This window comes from Hyperoodon ampullatus (assembly GCF_949752795.1).
Source record: "Hyperoodon ampullatus genome assembly, chromosome: 5".
Taxonomy (NCBI): domain Eukaryota; kingdom Metazoa; phylum Chordata; class Mammalia; order Artiodactyla; family Ziphiidae; genus Hyperoodon; species Hyperoodon ampullatus.
Genome location: NC_136918.1, coordinates 2,119,388 through 2,137,325, shown reverse-complemented (window position 1 = coordinate 2,137,325; position 17,938 = coordinate 2,119,388). Strand labels below are relative to the sequence as shown.

General features: G+C 51.7%; 1 protein-coding gene across 3 annotated transcripts in view; it reads left to right on the top strand.

Annotated features, from left to right (window-relative positions):
* Positions 1 to 17,938, top strand: part of KY (kyphoscoliosis peptidase) — a gene marked incomplete at both ends in the record, with an annotated part of 44,275 nt that overhangs the window by 15,844 nt on the left and 10,493 nt on the right. For 2 of the 3 annotated variants that reach the window (XM_079704263.1, XM_079704261.1), the window contains 5 exons: positions 2,049 to 2,123; positions 3,866 to 3,928; positions 7,103 to 7,185; positions 11,209 to 11,317; positions 13,589 to 13,706. In XM_079704263.1, coding sequence (XP_079560389.1) covers positions 2,049 to 2,123; positions 3,866 to 3,928; positions 7,103 to 7,185; positions 11,209 to 11,317; positions 13,589 to 13,706 — 448 coding nt within the window. Of the gene's footprint in view, positions 1 to 2,048; positions 2,148 to 3,865; positions 3,929 to 7,102; positions 7,186 to 11,208; positions 11,318 to 13,588; positions 13,707 to 17,938 lie in introns of all 3 variants that reach the window. The other variant, XM_079704262.1, reaches the window with a different exon arrangement.

Sequence of the window (17,938 nt, the reverse complement as noted above, 5' to 3'; positions counted from 1 at the left end):
GGGATATTGGTCTGTAATATTCTTTTCTTATACTGTCTTTGTCTGGTTTTGGTATCATAAAAGGATACAAATTATTCAATACTCTTCTGTTTTCTGAAGGATCTTGTGAAAAATTGTCTTTGGTGTTAGTTCTTTTTAAATTTCGTTAGAACTTGCCAGTGAAACCATCTGAGCCTGGTTTTTGTTTGCTTGTTTGTTTTTGGAAAATTTTGAACTACAAATTTAGTTTTAAAAATACATATAGGAAAATTCAGGTTATCTACTCATTGGGTGAGTTTTGGTAGTTTGTAACTTTCAAGGAATTGGTTCACTTCATTTTAGTTGCAGAATTTCTCTTCATAGAGTTATGTGTACTACTCCCTTATTATTATTTTAACATATAAGGGGTCTGTAGTGATATAACTCATTTCATTCCTGATAGTGGTGTCTTGATTCCTGATCTGTGTCTTACCTCTTTTTTATTTGGTCACTCTGGTTAGAGTTTTATCTATTTTACTGATCCTTTCAAAGAACCCGCTCTTGGTTTTGTTGATTATTCTGTCATTATTTCTTCAAATATTTTTTTTCTGCACCACACTATTTCTCCTCTCTTTCTGGGATCTCAGTGACATGAACATTAGATCTTAAGGCATTGTCACACAAGTTCCTGAGGCTCTGTTCACTGTTTCTCTCTGTTTTTCTTCAATAATTCCTATTGATCTATGTTCAAGTTCACTGACTTTTTCCTTTGTCATCTCTATTTTGCTATTGAGCATATCCAGATAATTTTTTAAACAACTATATTTTTCAGTTCTAAAATTGTTATTTCTTTCTTCTTTATCTCTTCTACATTTTTCTGATACTTTGTATCTTTCCATTTATTTTAAACTATTTGCCCTCACTTTTTAGAGCATGGTTATCATGGCTCTTTCAAAGTCTTTGTCTGATAATTCCAAAATCTGTGTCATCATGGTGTTAGTATCTGTTGATTCTCTTTTCCTTTTTAAGTTGATATTTTCTAGGGTTTCTCTATACTGAGTAATTTGGGATTGTAGCCTTTGCAACGCTATACAGATCTGCCCTGCACATGCAGCACCCAGCAGCCAGTCTGGGCATTGGTCTACCCCTAGTTTAGTTCTCAAAGACTGATATGATGCTTAGGATGAGATCAAAGCATGCACAACATGAATGAGGTCCATCCATGAAGAGGTGACCACAGGAGTTCATCCATAACTTTATGGAATTGCTTTCTTGAGCTCCCTCCTCTTTATGACCCACTTCCCAGTCCTCTGGCCCAAAAACTGGGGTTTTAGTTTCCCCACTCTTCTAGGTAGTTCTCACAATTCTGCCTGCATCTGGAACCAATCAGCAGAGAACAAAGAGAGAGAAAAAAATCAAGAGTATTTTCTCCCACACTCTTGGGAATTATAGCTTCACTGGTACCTCCCCTCAAAGACTTAGGTGCCTGCCGGGCCACCAAACTCACTGCTGCACTGATACCAGCAGAACTTCCCTGGGGGCTGAGTCAGGAGATAATGGAAAAAAGGGGTAAAAAACAACAGGGGATTTCCCCCACTCTGACTCTTAGAGTTTCTCTTTCTCACTCCACAGGCCAAAAGAAAGGGCCTCTCTTAGAGCACTTTTTCTCTGCATCCATTGTGCACTGCTGGGTTTGGGGCTGCCTTTGAGTCCAGTCTAGGTAATACCATTGGGGGTGGGGAGTGGTCAACTCTGCCAATTTGATGATGCTTAAAATTCTAATCTTCCTTCCCCATTTACCTACCATTTACTTTGCGGAGTCCTCAAAGAGTTGGCCCATGCATTCTTTCCAATGCCTACAGTTGCATTCGGTGGGAGAGACAAGGTAGAATTTGTTTACTCCATCTTGCCCAGATCTGGAACCTGTCTGCTTATTTCTTGTTTTTTGGTTTTGTAAACAAAAATTATTTGCACGTTCCAAAGAAAGCTCTAAAACCAGTTGTGTTTTATTGATCAAACATCTGTCATGAGACATTGCACCCTTTCCTGGCAGCGTCTGGCTGAGAATATCACCTCCTATTCCTTTGCAGGGACACAGCTGACTGTGGAGGTCCACCCTCGGGATGCCATGCCCCAGCTGCTCAAGAAGTTCCCCTTGGCTAAACGTACGTACGTACAGGGCTACTCATGTGTGGAGGGCTGGCAGGGAGGATTGAGGGTAGCTGGAAGGGCCAAAACCCAGCCTGGACACCTTCTTGGGGAAGGAGAGGAGTGACCTGGGCCTACACACTGGGAAGAGGCAGGGACACGACAGCTTCATCCGGGACACTCTCTTCTCCACACTCCGCAACCCCTGCTCTTAAGTCTCTGCCAGTAGGTGTAACACAAGGCATTTAGCTAAAGATGAATTTCATCACGAGAGTGCCGTTGTTTTTAGGCACCGTTTATTGACTGCCTAAAACGTGGCATGCACAGTGCTAAGCACTGTACACTCAATAAGTTTTTAACTCTTTGATACGCACCAGTATTACCCCCGCCTTTTAGATCAGCAAAGGCTCAGAGAGGTGAACTGACTGCCCAGTCACCCAGTTAGGAAGCGGATCAGAAGCCAGGTCCTAATGAAGCCTGTACCCTGCACCACCGCACCTGGCTGCCTTCTGTGCTGCGCGCAGGCCCAGGCCCAGGCCCAGGCCCACGACGGCTCCTCCGCTCCCTTCTTGGTCCTCTCCCTGCGTCTGTCCATCCTGTGGGTAAACAGGGGCCTGGGGAAATGCCGGCCAAGGAACGGAGGCTGCAGAACAGCCAAGGCTGAGGGTCATGAAGTGAACCTTCCTGTCCGCTCGTGGGGAGACGGGGGCCGAGGCAGCTCCTCCAAGGCTGCCTGGTCCTGCAGCCCTCAGCAGCCAGGGCCTCGGGAGGGCAGGCAGGTGTGGAGAGGTGTAGACTGGCTGGCTCCAGATCCCAGCTGTGCGACCTCAGGCAAGTGGCTTAACCGCTCTTTTGGACTCAGTTTCCTCATGTATGAAAGGAGGAAACTACTTCAACATCCCTCGTAGGATTGTCATGAGGTGAAATGAGATAGTCAATAACGCACAAGCCAAAACATCTGGCCACTCTTGTGAACCTCCATCACTCTACCATAGAATGTAGGTGGAAACAAAATGTGGGTGTAAGAAAGACAAGGCCCACTGTTTCTCAGAGTGGCCTATGTACATTTGCAACCTTCTGTACATCTGAAGGCCTACAGTGGCCTTCAAGGGCAGAGAAGAACTTGCCTTGGCTTCCCCACCTCTGGCTCCTCCTGGCTCCATGAGGGACCCACATCTTCCTGACCTGGCTTCAAAGCAGCAGGAAATTCTCTCCTGTTGCCTGTGGAGTCTAATAACAATTGCTGACCGTTCTGCCTTAACAGTCCTGGATTTATAGGATTTGGTTGTCCTTGAACCTTCCCGAGGAATAACTCCCCTCTCTCCGCTTTCATGAACTGCCCATGGTCAGTTCTTGTCCTGGGGTCATCTGGTAGTGAATTCACTGGTGTTCTCAGGACCCCCAGCTGTGGTCCAAGATGGCAGGAGTGTCCAGAGGAGGGAGGAACATGGAGCTCCAGGCAGGCCCACTGAATAATCGCAAGGCTTGATGCCCAAGCAAATTCTCCCTCTGCTCACAGACTGCACTTCTCTTTCTTGTCATCCCCTCCCTGGCTGCCAGTCCTCCCTATTCCTCAGCAGGAGGCCCGGGGCAATCCCAGCAGCAATTCCGTGGTGGGTGGGGATGGGAGCAAGAAGGCTGTGGGAGGGAGAGTGAAGAGGAGAGGTCAGAAACAAGGACACCCACACAGAGAATCGTCTGCGCTTGCGTTTCTATTTCTTCTGAAGTGTCTCTGCTTCTGACCTTTGGGGTATTGTAGGTTTACAAGGCGATAAAAATGGAAACACAAGAGCCCGGCAGCCTGGAGGGAAAGACGCCCATGGTAAGTTGCGGGGCCTTCTTTGGAGCCATTCTCTGAGACGGTTAAGTTGGTTTGGCCTCATGAGCCGATCTGCGCTCAATTGGAAATGGCTCCCTGGAGCACTGTGCTGGGAGTCTGGGGCCACCTCTGGGCTCAGGGGACAGAAATTTCATAATTGATTGGCAACGTCTGCCATGGACACAGGTAGAGAAGTAAAAAGCTCACGCACCAGATGTGATCCCAAAGCTAAAGCATAAACCCCACCAATAACAAGGCAGCCCGTTACGGGAAACATTAAAAACAGAATTCAGAATTGTATTACCTTTAAATGGAATGCCAAGCATCTGTAAGGAGGGAGGCAGGTGAATAAGCAGAGAGGGGCAGAGGAAGAAATCCCGAATGGGTAATAGACGGCCTGGGTTCGAATCCTGCTTTTGGTCCTCACTCACCTTCCCTGGGCCTCAGTTTCCCCCTCGGCTCAGACCAGATGACATCTAAGGTTTAGTACAGTTTGGTACATCTTCCCATTGTTTTGCTTTAAAATTAGAATAACTTAGTTAATGCCACTGGTATTTTAAATGTATTCATGCAAAATCATATTCAAATATTATGTAATCTGCTCAGAAAGTAAATTTAATGAGGCATAAATCATTATGGATATTCTTAATGTTCAGATATTGTAGAATGGAACCAAGAAAGGGTAAAACTTTCCTAATAATAGGGTTTTTCAGTCCCATTTTAGAAACAGCATCCTTCTTTGAAATGGGGGCGGGGAGACCTCATTTGCAGAGCTGACGCTTGTTAAATGTGTAAGTCCACTTCATATCCACTTAGGTCACCGTGACGGCCCTTGTCAGAGGATGGCAGGAGCCAGAGTCCGTGGGGGGAAGAGGGCACCAAGAAGGCGGGAAGCTCGGCAGGGCCTCCTGTCGTGTCCCCCTCCCTTCTGAGGGTCTGGCTGGACGAGGGCCGCACGGTAGGCCACCCGAGATAGGCCCTGAGGTGATCTGAGTGATGGGAGGTGAGAAATCCCAGCTCTGGCACCAGACAGTCACTGAGCCGCGATGGCGCTGGGCTTCTAGGGAGCTCCAGGGTAAGACTGTACAGGACAGAAGGCTGGGGGCGGGGGACGTCCAGGGAGCCTTGGTGCTTATTAGAGGAGCAGAAAATGAAGAAAGAAAATGCTAGGCTGCTGGGCAAAGCCACAGCCTCACCGTAGAGTTTGCACAGCCTGCCTGCCCACCACGCACCCTGTCCCCTCTTAGGAGAGGAACAGCCTCGGATCCTGGATGTGTCAGAGGTCACAGGGACCAGCACCTCTCCCCACCACCGACCCCCCTCCACGAGGACTCCTGCAGGGCGTCAGCAGGGACCGAGGGAGCAGAGAGAGGGGGCCAAATCCAGTGTGAGGCTGAGAAGGGAGAAGGCCTGGGTCCTAACGGGAAGGGACCCACAGCAGTGGGGAAGTGCAGAAGGACCCGTGTGGCCTGCTCCTGACGGCTGAGCTTGACTGGAGGCTGGGAGCTCCTCTGTGGCCAGACGTTGACCAGCTCCCTGACCAGCTGGCACTGCCTGACATGCAGTGCTGGCCCAGGGAGGGTCGTGGAGCTGCTCCAGCCAGCACTGGTGGCGTCCCCACCCTCTCACCACACCTCTCAGGTCTATAGCACCAAGGAAACCACTGCATGCATCTCGGTGGGAATGGCGACACTCTCCAAAATGCTGTCCCCCGCGGTTCCACAGTCTGAATTCCAGCCCTGGTTCTGGCTATGCAGCCTCTACACTTGCTGTTCTGGTCTTCCTGTAGCTCACGCAGTTACTTGAAGACACTTAATAAATTATTTTTCTGCTTAAACTGAAAAGAAAAAAAGGACTCTCACAGTCCACGAGGGTTGTGTGGGTACATGAAGGCGCAGCCCCGCCCCGGGCACAGCGGCTTCACACCCCTGCTCTGCGTTTGCCTGCAAAGGACCCTCACCCTGCACCCTCCCAGGGAGAAGAGTGCTGCTGACTTTACCACGTGATCCACCGTCTCTTTCACTCCCCCAGGTGCCCCATAGATTGCGCCGGAGGCTGGGCTGCTGGCTTTAGCACAGCCCAGTGAGGGGGAGGTCACCGGACAAGACCCCAGGCCTTGTGCAGCCCCACCAGGCACTTTCCCATGTTACTCTGCTCTTCCCAGCCTTGCTGTCATGTCCTGGGGTCCCACCAGCACCCCTTACTCACCCAGCACCCAGAGGTTCCTGACATAGCAGGCTGGGAGTTGATCCACTGGAGTCAGGGGATCAGTGCCCCTTTGGCCCCATCCGCCTCTCACCCCCGCCCTGTCCTCCTAGCCAGCTTGCCTGATTTTGGTCAGCCTGGCTCAGAGGGCCTTGAATAAGAAAGACCCAGCCAGAGCCCAGGCTCTTCTCCGGGCTGGGACAGGGGTTTGCTGCCCGTCCACCCATGGGTTGGTCTGACCACTGGTCAGTCAGCCCTGCAGCAGCTGCCTGGGGCTGTCCTGTGTCCTGGCTTCCTCTGAGAAAGGCTGTGCGTAGAAGGGTGATTCTGAGGCCCAGCTTCCCTCAGGGGCCCCCCCACTGTACTTTGGGCACCTGTTGCCAGAACTCTTAACTTTCTTGGGGTGCAAGTGGTCAGTCTCCAGATAACCATGGTCAAGGGAAGAAGCCTGTCTGGGTGCCAAACGCACCTCACCCTATGGAGATCCAGGTGGCCCAGGACCATCATGCCCTCTCCTACACCCGGGTGCCCTTCAGACTACCCTGGGCACCGTGGCCAGGATATCAGTGGCGAGCAGCTCTGCCTGGGTGCTTCCCACAGAGCATTCATTCCTGGGAAAGCTAGCAGGGAATCTGCAGGAAACTATGGGGTGGGGAGAAGGGATTCTGTCCTCAGTCCGTCTGGGGCTGCTGAATTGATTGAGGTGCAATCAATCACTTTCTATACTGCTGACTTCTGGGGTCTGCTTACCATCCCTGTGAGTCTCCCAGAGGCCTAGAGGAGTTACCACGGTTCCCAAACCAGTTGGACCGAGGAACCCTTCTGAGAGATCTAGCTCTTGAGAGCAGTGTTTCAGTCTGGGAATCGTGTTGAAGGTCAGGCAGTCACAGCTCCTCAAAAAGACAGGGAGCCCTGGGCCAGGCAGTCCTGTTGGCCAGTCTCAGACCCTGACCAACCTCCCTGTGTTTCCAGCCTACCCCTGGGATCGCTCCAGCCTGAAATCCATGCCCCTGGACCTGCGGCAGTTTGAGAAACTGGACACCTATGCGTCACAGGTAGGAGAGCCGGGCCCTCTGCCTGCGATGGTCACCCCCACTAGGCGGCTTGGAGTTTCCCAAACCAGAGCGGCAAAGGCTCTCCCCAGACCCCTCCTGAGTGTATCCTGAGTCCCTTGGATGGACAGTACGGAGCTCCTTTCCACAGCACGTGGGAGGGGGACAGAAGTCCCCCGGACAGAGGCCATTTCACCCTCCCACCCCACCCACGGTCCTGAGGCTTTCGCCTCAGGCTACACACCCCATGCCTCCCTGTTGGCAGGCGCCTCCAGCCAGCCCTGTCCCGTCCTCCCCTGCCCACTGGGGCACTGCTGCTGCTGAGCCCTGCCAGCCCCAGCCCATGAAGGAAGGGACGTGAGGCTGTGGGGAGGACCACAGATGCAGATGGCCAGCACCCACATGACCACAGCAGTCCTCACCCCTGAACACGTGGGCGGCTGAGCTCCCACACCTCTGGGCCTGGGCACATCTGGGGTGGGTGTGGGGAGGAGCAGCTACAAGAGCTGATGCCCTAGGGACACACTGGGGTCCTGGGAGCCAGGCAGGAGCCATACCACAGAGAGTCTGATTGGAGCAGCTAAGGAGCTGGACCCGTTGCTAAGGTCAGAGGGAGCGATCCTAGGCCGATAAGCCGGGAGATCGTCTACAGTCCTAGAAAAACCACCCTGGGGCTGGCACCTAGTGGATACTCGGGAACCTTGTTTGCTGAACTGATGAGTGATGATAGGAGCTCAGATCAGAGAGTCTGATTCAAGGCAGGGACATCAGTAGGGGGTGTCCAGCTGTCCCGGCAGGAGGAGGCATCCCTGGATGAAGCGGGGACACTGAGAACGGAGAGGAGCTGGAGGCAGAGGGGAAGGACCCCTCCCCAGTGTGTGTGCAGTGAGGTGAAGGTGAGGCAGGCCTTGCCCAGTCACTGCGCTGAGTGGTGGAGGGCAGGCAGGGTAGCTTCTCGGCATGCGGAGCGAGGGAGCTGGAGCATGTGTCGGGGGGTGACGGTTTGTGTGGGGTGCAGTGGGCTCTAGTGCCTGTGGAGGTGACCCCTGGGCAGCTGGATAGCCGAGCCCGGAGCTGTATCTAGCCTGGAGAGGTCTGGGCTGGAAACCCTGCTTTGGGAGCCGTCAGATTCAGCTAAGAGCTGAAGCCACAGGGAGGGTGCCCTCTTGGGGAAGGCAGGGCCAGGAGCCACCTGAGGCTGGGTGAGACCAGGAAGGGTCAGTGTTCTAGAAGGTGCAGGCATGGTTCACTCTTTCCAGGTGAGGCTAGACAGGCTCCCTTCCACTGCTCAGCACTGAGGCCCTTGGTACTTCCAGGGGGGCAGCTCAGAGGAGGCTGAAGGCCTGGGCCAGGCTCCAGCAGGCTGGAGGGCAAATGGGGGCTGGAGGGGGCGGGAGTGGAGGGAAGACCCCACAGGAGCCTGGCACGGACGGGAGACTAGATGCGGGCAGTCCTGAGAGAGAGCCTGGGGGGCGTTTTGAAGAGACGCGGCAGACGGGAGAGGCTGGGGCCGCCAGGGCCGGGAGGAGGAGGTGAGGACGCGGCCTGGCTCCGAGGCCGGCAGAGGGCCCAGCTGAGGAGGAGGAGGGCTCGCGGGTAAGGAAGCCTTGCCTGGGCCCTGTTGAGTCTGAGGCCTGGTCATCTGCATGACTGAGGGAAGGGAAGGCGGGCGTCCAGAGTCTGTGCAGGGTGGGACATGTTGTCAGGGCTGCCAGGAGGGATGGACAGGCTACTGGACAGCCTCAGAGAGCAGTCAGTGGGGACCAAAGGGCCAGAAGCCATAGAACCGAAGCTGGGGATTAAGTCAGGAGTCAGCCAGGCTGTAATGTGGGCCTGCAACGTGTGCTTCTAGGCCCTGGGAGAGGGACAAAGACAGGACCGTGGTGTTGGAGCAGCCGGGCGAGGGAGCACGCGGAGGGGCCTGGCGGCCTCCCTGTGCTCGGAGGGTGGGCCCTGGAGCTCCCGTGTGAGCGGCGGAGCCGTCCCAGGGGAGGGCAGGTCAGGAGGACCTAGGGTGAGAGCTGACCGAGGCGCGGGCAACCATTGCAGAGGTAAGCGCACAGGTGCCCCTGCTTCTCTAGAAAGAGTGAGCATGGCCAGGGCTGCCTTTCCAGCAACCCCAGCCCTGTTTCCTCCTGAGGATCCCTGCAGAAAACCTAACTTGCTCTGTTTTTATATATTATGGTAAAACATATGCCATATAATTTGCCATTTGAATCGTTTTTAAGTGTACAATTCAGTGACGTCAATTACATTCCCAGTGTTGTACAACCATCACCACTGTCTACTTCCAAAATCACCCCAAGCAGAAACTTTGTACCCATTAAGCAATAACTCCCCATTCTCCCTCCTCCCAGCCCCTGGTAACCTCTAATTTATTTACTGTCTCTATGAATTTGTCTAGTCTAGATATTTCATATAAGTAAGAATCATACACTGTGTCTTTTTGTGTCTGACTTGTTTCACTTAGCATTGTGAAGTTCTGAGAACTTCATTCCTTTTCATGGATGAGTAATATTTCATTGCATGGATATACCACATTTTGTTTATCCATTCATCTGTGATGGGCACTTGCATTGTTTCTACCTTTTGGCTACTGTGAATATTGCCCCATGAACATTGGTGAACAGGTATCTGAGTACCTGTCTGCAGTTCTTTTTGTATATATACCTAGGAGTGGAATTGCTGGGTCATATGGTAATTCCATGTTGAAATTTTTGAGGAACTGACAAATTGTTTCCCACAGCAGCTGTACCGTTTTACATTCCCACCAGCAATGTACAAGGGTTCTAATTTCTTCAAATTTTTCCCAATTTTTTGATTGCCTTTTTTTTTTTTTTTACTATAGCCATCCTAGTGGGTATGAAGTAGTATCTCACTGTGGTTTTGATTTGCATTTCCCTAGTGACTAATGACATTGAGCATCTTTTCATGTGTCTATTGGCCATTTATATATTTTTGGAGAAATGCATATTCAAGTCCTTGGCCCATTGTAAAATTGTGTTGTCTTTTTGTTGTTGAATTATAAGGGTTCTTTATATATTCTGGATATTAAACCCTTATCAGGGATATGATTTGCAAATACTTTCTTCCATTCTATAAATTATCTTTTCACTTTCTTAATATTGTCCTTTGATGCACAGAAGATTTTTATTGTTATGAAGCCAAATTAATCTATTTTTTCTTTTATATCCTGTGCTTTTGGTATCATATCTAAGAATCCATTGCCAAATCCAAGGTCAACGCAATTTACCCCTGTGTTTTCTTCTAAGAGTTTTATGGTTTAAGTTCTTATATTTAGGTCATAGATTATTTTTGAGTTAATTTTTATATATGGTATGATGTAGGGGTCCAACTTCCTTCTTTTGCATATGGATATCCAGTTGTCAGTTACCATCTATTAAAGAGACTATTCTTTCCCCATTGAATGGACCTGACACCCTGGTCAAAAGTCAGTTAGCCATAGACGTATGAGTTTATTTCTAGACTCAATTCTGTTTCATTAGTCTATATAACCCTTATGTCGATATCACACTGTTGTGATTACTGTAACTTTAAGTAAGTTTGAAATCCAGAAATCTGTGTCCTCCAACTTTGTTCATCTTTTTTCAAAATGGTTTTGGCTATTCCAGGCCCCTTAGAATTCCGTATGAATTTGAGGACTGTTTTTTTCATTTTTGCAAAAAAAGGCTGTTGGACTTTTATAGGGATTGTGCTAAATCTGTCGATTGCTTCGGGTAGTGTTGACCATGACTAGGGCCTGCTACAGCGCCCAGATGGCCACTTGACTGGCCCCAGGAGCTGCAGAGAGAAGATGTGATGGCTCTAGGGCCAGTGGTTCAGCTGGTCAGCACTGCCCACCACGTCCAGCCCCGCATCAAGGTTGCCCTAAGCCCAGCCTTTGAGCCTCTGGGCCTCTCCTTCTCTGCCTGGAGGAAGGGCAGTGTTGGCTGCAAGTGGCAAGGCACCGGGCTCCCCACAGCCCTTGTTTGGGCCCTGACGTAGCACACCCCTCCCACTTCCCAGGTGACAGTCAAGAGCGGCCTGGACGCGCTGGTAAGCGACCTGCTCCAGGAGGCCCACAGTGACCTGGAGAGGGTCCGCGCCATCTGGATCTGGATCTGCCACCACATAGGTAGGCCTGCCAGTGGGGCCACTGGCTCTGGGACCCTGTTCCCAGAGGAACATCTCTGGGCTTGACTCCATCACCCATGTGTGTGGAGGAAGAGGGAAGGTGGAAGAGAGGGGCTCTCAGGTGGCTGAGTTCAATAACCAAGGTTAACTCACTGTGTGCTAGCAGTCTCCATGAAGGGTGCATGGGCGGGGATCCCACGTGGCCCTCTGCCCACAGCCAGAGCTGAGGCCCCTCACCCAGCGGCAACCTTCCCTCAGTCCTGCCTTCCTGGGTGACCTGCTCCATAGAGATGAGAACCCAGGGCAGAAGGTCATCTCCAAGAAGGAGGAGGCTGGGGATGAGCCATAGCTATTTGAAAAGTTACCGCAACACCGGAGGTTTCTCAAAACACCCACGCCAGGAAGGGTGGGCACCCCTCTCCTGGCTCCCTGCTCCCACAGTGGGGGCCTCGGCCGCTGCTCTCAGCCCAGTCTCCAGGTTCTCAGAGCCACCCCAGGGGACCTGGGCCTGCGTAGCTGCTCACAGCTCTGCATGGGACAGCCTTGAGAGTCTGACCAGCTCAAGCCAAGCCCACAGGTGGCTGCTAAGGGGAAGCTGGATGCTGCACCCCGCAGTCCATGGAGGAGCTGGCTGGTGGGATGGACTCCTAGGGACTTCCCTGTGACATAGAGACCAGTGGGGTTTCCCTGACCTGCTGCCACTGGGCTTTCTCTTTGTCCTCCCAGAGCAGCAGTTAGGGATGCCGCTTAAAGGATGAGCTCGCCTGACACAGGTAGCGCATCTGCCACAGGACCTGAGGAGCCGCTCCTCCAACTCCAGCCCCGGCACTCAGCCTGGGCTTCAAGGGGACAGGATGGGAAACAGGACGTCCGTCAGGACGTTGTTTGCTGCCCCGCCCCCCCCACGCACACACACACACACACACACACACACACACCCCACACACACTGCACCCCACACACACACACACACATACATCCACACACACTGCACCCACACACACACACACACATACATCCACACACACCACACACACACCCCACCCCACCACACATGCACACACACAAACCACCCCACCTCACACGCACACATGCACTCACACACACATACATCCCCACACACACCACACACACCCCCCACCACACCACACACACACAAACCCCACACATGCACACCCCAAACACATGCACACACACCCACACACCCCCACACATGCACACACACCCACATCCGCACCCGTACACCCACACATGCATGCACACAGACACAAAACACACACACAAGCACACACACACAAACCACCCCACCCCACACGCACACATGCACACACACACCCACACACATACACCCCCACACACACCCCCCACACACACACACACAAACACACACACACCAAAACACGCACACTGACCCACAATCACATGCACACACACCCTTACACACACACGCACACACACCCCACACCCCACACACACGCACAGACACGCATGCACACACAGACACACATACACACACACAACCCACACACACACACGCACACACAGCTCACACGCACACACACAGCCCCCACACACACACCACACACACACACACACACCACCCCACACCACCCCCACACGCATGCACACACAGACACACACACGCGTGCGTGCACGCACACAACACACCCCACCCCACACACGCACGCACAGACGCACACCACCCCCACCCCCACACACACACCTCCTTTGTGCCCTCAAAGACCACAGGGATTCAGCCTCAGGGCCTCCCGCATGCCTTAAGCTCTACTGTTACTGAAGTGAGTCTGTCTTCTCTATTTGGGACAAGTTTTAACAGTAGCTCAGTTCGCGCCCTGCAGGTCAGTGTGAGGCCTTGGCCTTGGGGGCTGCCACAGGGATGGGTGAGCAGCCTCGCTGGCCCTGCCTGCAGAGCTGCGTTGTGGTGGGGACACGCGGGCAAACCCCAGCCCAGTGCTGTCTCGGTCCCTCCCCTCCCAGCCCCTCCTACGAGGCCTAAGGAACCAGAGGCCCCTCAGCCAATGCCGTGCTCTTCCTGCCCTCACCCACACACAGAGGGGACATTTGCCAGATAGTACCTGGACTGGGGTACCACAGCGGTTTCCCCCCGGCCTGAGGGGGGCCAGCCCAAGTGATGCTGGAAGCACGGTGGAGGGCAGGGGCGGTGCCGCAGATGGCGGACTCCTCTCTCCTCTGCACCGGCCGGTCGTCTCCAGGGACCTGGTTCCTCACGGCCTCCTCCTCTGCCCTCCAGAGTATGACATCGAGGCCGCCCAGGAGAAGGACCGCCAGGCCTTCAAACCCACCACCATCCTGCAGACCCAGAAGACCAACTGTGACGGCTACGCTGGGCTCTTTGAGAGAATGTGCAGGTACACAGGCGTCCCGCGCGGACCACCCTGACCCAGCCCCTCCCCCTGCCAAGCGCCCTGAGCCTTCACCTCGTGCCAGGCCTGAAACCCGAGTTTGCAAACTCTGCTCTGAATCCAAGTGAGTCCTGAAAAGGTCAATTTCTCCCTTTTTAACACCAGCATAATTGACTTTGTACCATCTGTCGGGCTTCGGGATACATTAACATAATGGCAGATGAATGCACAGAGATAATTTGGTTATAAAAGGCCCTTTTTCCACCTTCTCCCATCTCTGTGCAGCTGAAGGTTAGAAGAATGGCAGATCTGGGAACGCGAGGACAGTGACTGCGGGCGCCAAGAGGACTGTGAAAGGCTGTCCTCGGGGCTGGCACAGGGGCCCCCTCGGGGGGAAGCAAAAGCTCCCCCACCCGAAAAGATTTGTCAGTTGGAAAAGCTGAATAACTAGGAAGCAGCTCGTCTCTTGGAGCCTCTGGGCTCCGTTTCCATTGCTCCGGGAGCGAGCACCTGGCCAGGTTGCCCAGGTGGGTGAGAGCAGGCGAGTGGCTGCTCTCTGTGTTTGGAGACGTCACGGCAGGTTCTAGGTGACCTGGAGACACACTCAAGGCTGGGGGAGCCCCGCCGACCCACACAGCTTCCTGTGCCTGCTCTCTGAGGTCTGCCGTGTTCCCCGGGAAACAGTCAGCCAGCCCTGGGGACCACTGAAAAGCCCATCCCCAAGGGTGTAGACAGACTGTGCCCACTGCCCCTGCAGCCCTCTGGGAGCCGGTCTTCTCAGGCACCCAGACATCAGCCAGCCAGGACCGCAGGGGGCAATTCATCAAACCAAGAGTAGCAACGGACACTTAAGAGTCCACGGGCGGGCGGTCGTGATGTGTCGGTGCTGTACAGCGGCCACAGGATGTCCTGCTCCTGGGGGACTCGCATCCCACTCCCAGCCTGACCCCCAGCTGTCCAGCCTCCCACGCCCAGCAAGCACAGACGCGCTGTTCCACCCCTCCTGCCCACCGTCTGCTCTTAGAGGGGCCCACGGCGGGTCAGGGTGCAGAGGTTCAACCCATCTCCCAACCCCCGCATTCCCACCCCACCCCAGACCCAGGCACCCCACATGCCTTTGGGCCTCTCCAGAAACCGGGGTCCTCACCGGCCCCCTGCCCAGGCTCCCAGGCCCTGGGTTCCTGAACCAGACTAAAGGCTTACACTGCCCCATAACGTCCTCCCAACTGCAGCCTCACCCCCCTCCCGGCCTTGCCGCCTCCACCGCTCCCACTTCCAGCTCCTCAGGCTCTTTCTGCTCTCCTCTCCCTAATGCTCTTCGGGTCCCGCTGCAGGATGGCTCCCCCTCCCCCTCCCGGGGTGCCGTCAGCACACCTGTACGCCAGCTCAGGTCTTGCTTAGGCTTTTCTTTAACTAACGTTTGTAAATTAAAAATAAAACTTAACTATAGATTTATAAAGTGCATAGAAACAAAAAGAAGAAAATTAAGTTACCCTGAATCCTACCACTTCGAGATGACACTTGACATTTTGTCATATTGCTTTCTGGACTTTGTTCCATCATGTAGGCTTTGCCTGTGCTCATTTCTTCTCATAGGTCTTATAGGTCTTCTATGTCTTCACATGTCTCCCCCGACCCTTTCTGCTTTCCCTGTGAATACACATCTCAGACTCCGACACACAGTAGGCCCTCGATGACAGGAAATGACAGGATGTTCCTAGCAGACTTGTATGAAACGGACCTTCTTCTCTTTTTAGATAATGGAATAGCCCTCCCTCTGGGTTCAGCTCTGTTTGTGCCTAGCACCTTTCAGCATTTTCGTCTCAATTTGCAAATTTGAAAACACTCAGGGTTTTAAGTCATAGAATATATCTTTCTTTATCCAGTAGAAGCCTTCTCAGCATGGTATGGAAGGAGTACCAGATTTATAGCTGAAAGACTTCCAGGCCTCAGTTAGTTTACCAGCCCTTGATTTCCAGTCCTTAATGTACCACTTAAGAGTTTTGTTCCTTTTGGAAGGCACTAAGCCTCTGGGAGACTGGAGACTCAGTTTTCTTATCTGTACACTGGGGACTTTATTGCCTCCTGGCAGGACTGCAGCACTAAATGAGAACATGCAGTGTGGAGTTTGCTAACCTGACTTGGGGATGGTTGTTTTTTTTTAATCCTCCCTGTCTTCCCACGGTATTGGAGTGTCTTTGCTCTGTAGAACTTTCCTACAGACCCACATAGACTCACACAGGCTCACAACATTGACATTGGCCTTGAGTGGAACCGTCAGCCCTTTTGGCCTGGTCCAGATGCTTAACAACGGCCGTATTCCGGCCTGAAGCTGATCATTAAAACACATCCCAACGTTCTGCATCATTTAAAGCTAGGTTCCAACCTGGCAGTTACCATGTGAAATACTCTCTGCATTGCCTGGGACATTTCACAATAGCTCACAGTTCGCTGAATTCCTTTAACTTTGGCTTTAAAGATCAGTAACCTGGTCCATGCATCTTTCCTAAGTCCCCTTCCCTTTAAAATAACTGCTGAAGGTTTGGTAAATTCATTACCGGACTCCTTAATAACTGAAGACGTGTAATCCACACTTGCTGATTTACCCCTGCTTAGTTGTCAAGGTGGCCTCTTAGCAAGAGTTGTATCCACACAGCTGGCATTACTTCTGCCAGTCCATTCCACCTCCCTGCAATGGCCTCATTAAAGACTGATTTAATAAAGTAATTTGGTGGGGAATTCAGATATTTTTGCAACGTCATTCATTTCTTCATTGTCTTTCCCAAGTAACCACTATACCTTTTTTGTTAGCACTGTTGCTTGTAACTGCTGGACCAGTTTCTTTCTGACTTTCTCTCATCCAGCATTGATGTCTCTCCTTTTGCCTCAGTTCCCCAGCAGCCTTCATGAATTTTGCTTCATTTCCTTGCAAGGGTCAAGCTTAATTCCCCAGAATTCTACCACTAAGTCAGCCTCCAGTGCAATTTCTCCCCGTTATCACCGCGCTAGCACCACCAGCTAGCAGCTTTTCCAGGGACTTCTGATAAGGCCAGGAGCTTATTACCAGTTTGAGACTTTGGTGCTGAGGAGACTCTCGTTGTCACCAATTAGATGTCAGTGCGTTTTCCATGCATCCTGCAGCTGTCACAGTGGCGTGCCGCTGCGTGGCATCATGCCCCAGACCCTCCCAGAACATCACTTGGTTCCAAAGGCCCAGAAGTCAGGATACATGAAATAACCTTAAATTATCCTCACCATATACGGCCTCTGAAAGGGGCATCTAAACTCTCCCATCCTTATAGATACACCAAAGGAGAATTCTCACGGAGATGAACTATGTCACTATAGCAAACCAGCCTTTAATTTCACTCTGTATACCACCCAGCAGTTTACAGATTAAAGCAAATCTCGGTGTACAAAAGGGCTGGTGCAATTACAGAGCCTATTGAACTGTGCACCAGGAAAAATGAGTCCTGGCGCTGCTTTGGCCCCTGGCCTACTGAGTGTCCCCAGGCAAGTCAGCCTCCCTCTCTGAACTGCCAACTCCTCACTTGTCAGAGAGGAGGCCGCTGAAGTCAACCTCAAAAGGCTCTAAACAGGGCTTTGGAGTGAAAATTATTACCGTGATTACAGTTACCGACCTTGCTGTAAGGGTGGTGGTATAAGAAAAGGGTAACGGAACCGACCATATAGCAGAAATATGAAGACGCCGTCAAATTTACAAGAAATCAACTACATAAATTGTGAAACATAAATCATGGTTATTCATGTCCTGCTGTAGTACAGAAATCACAATTTTTTTGCCAGTTTAGAATTTACCTTTTTTTGGATTTATATAATATACCTTTTTTAGTTTTTATTGAAAAACAATGACTTTCAATGTTGGGTTAGTTTCAGGTGTACAGCAAAGTGATTCAGTTATACATACATGCATATATATATATATATATATATATATATATATATTCTTTTACATTCTCTTCCATTGCTGGTTATTTCAAGATATTGAGTAGAGTTCCCTGTGCTGTACAGTAGGACCTGCTTTGTTATCTGTTTTATGTATGGAAGTGTGTATGTTTTAATCCCAAACTCCCAGTTTATCCCTCCCCCAGCTTCCCGTTGGTAACCATAAATTTGTTTTCTATGACCTTCTTGAGGACCATTTCAGGAACAGCAAGGCCCTAAAAATTCTAATTCACACATTTGCCCAGTTAAACCGGCCCTTGGGCTTAACGTTA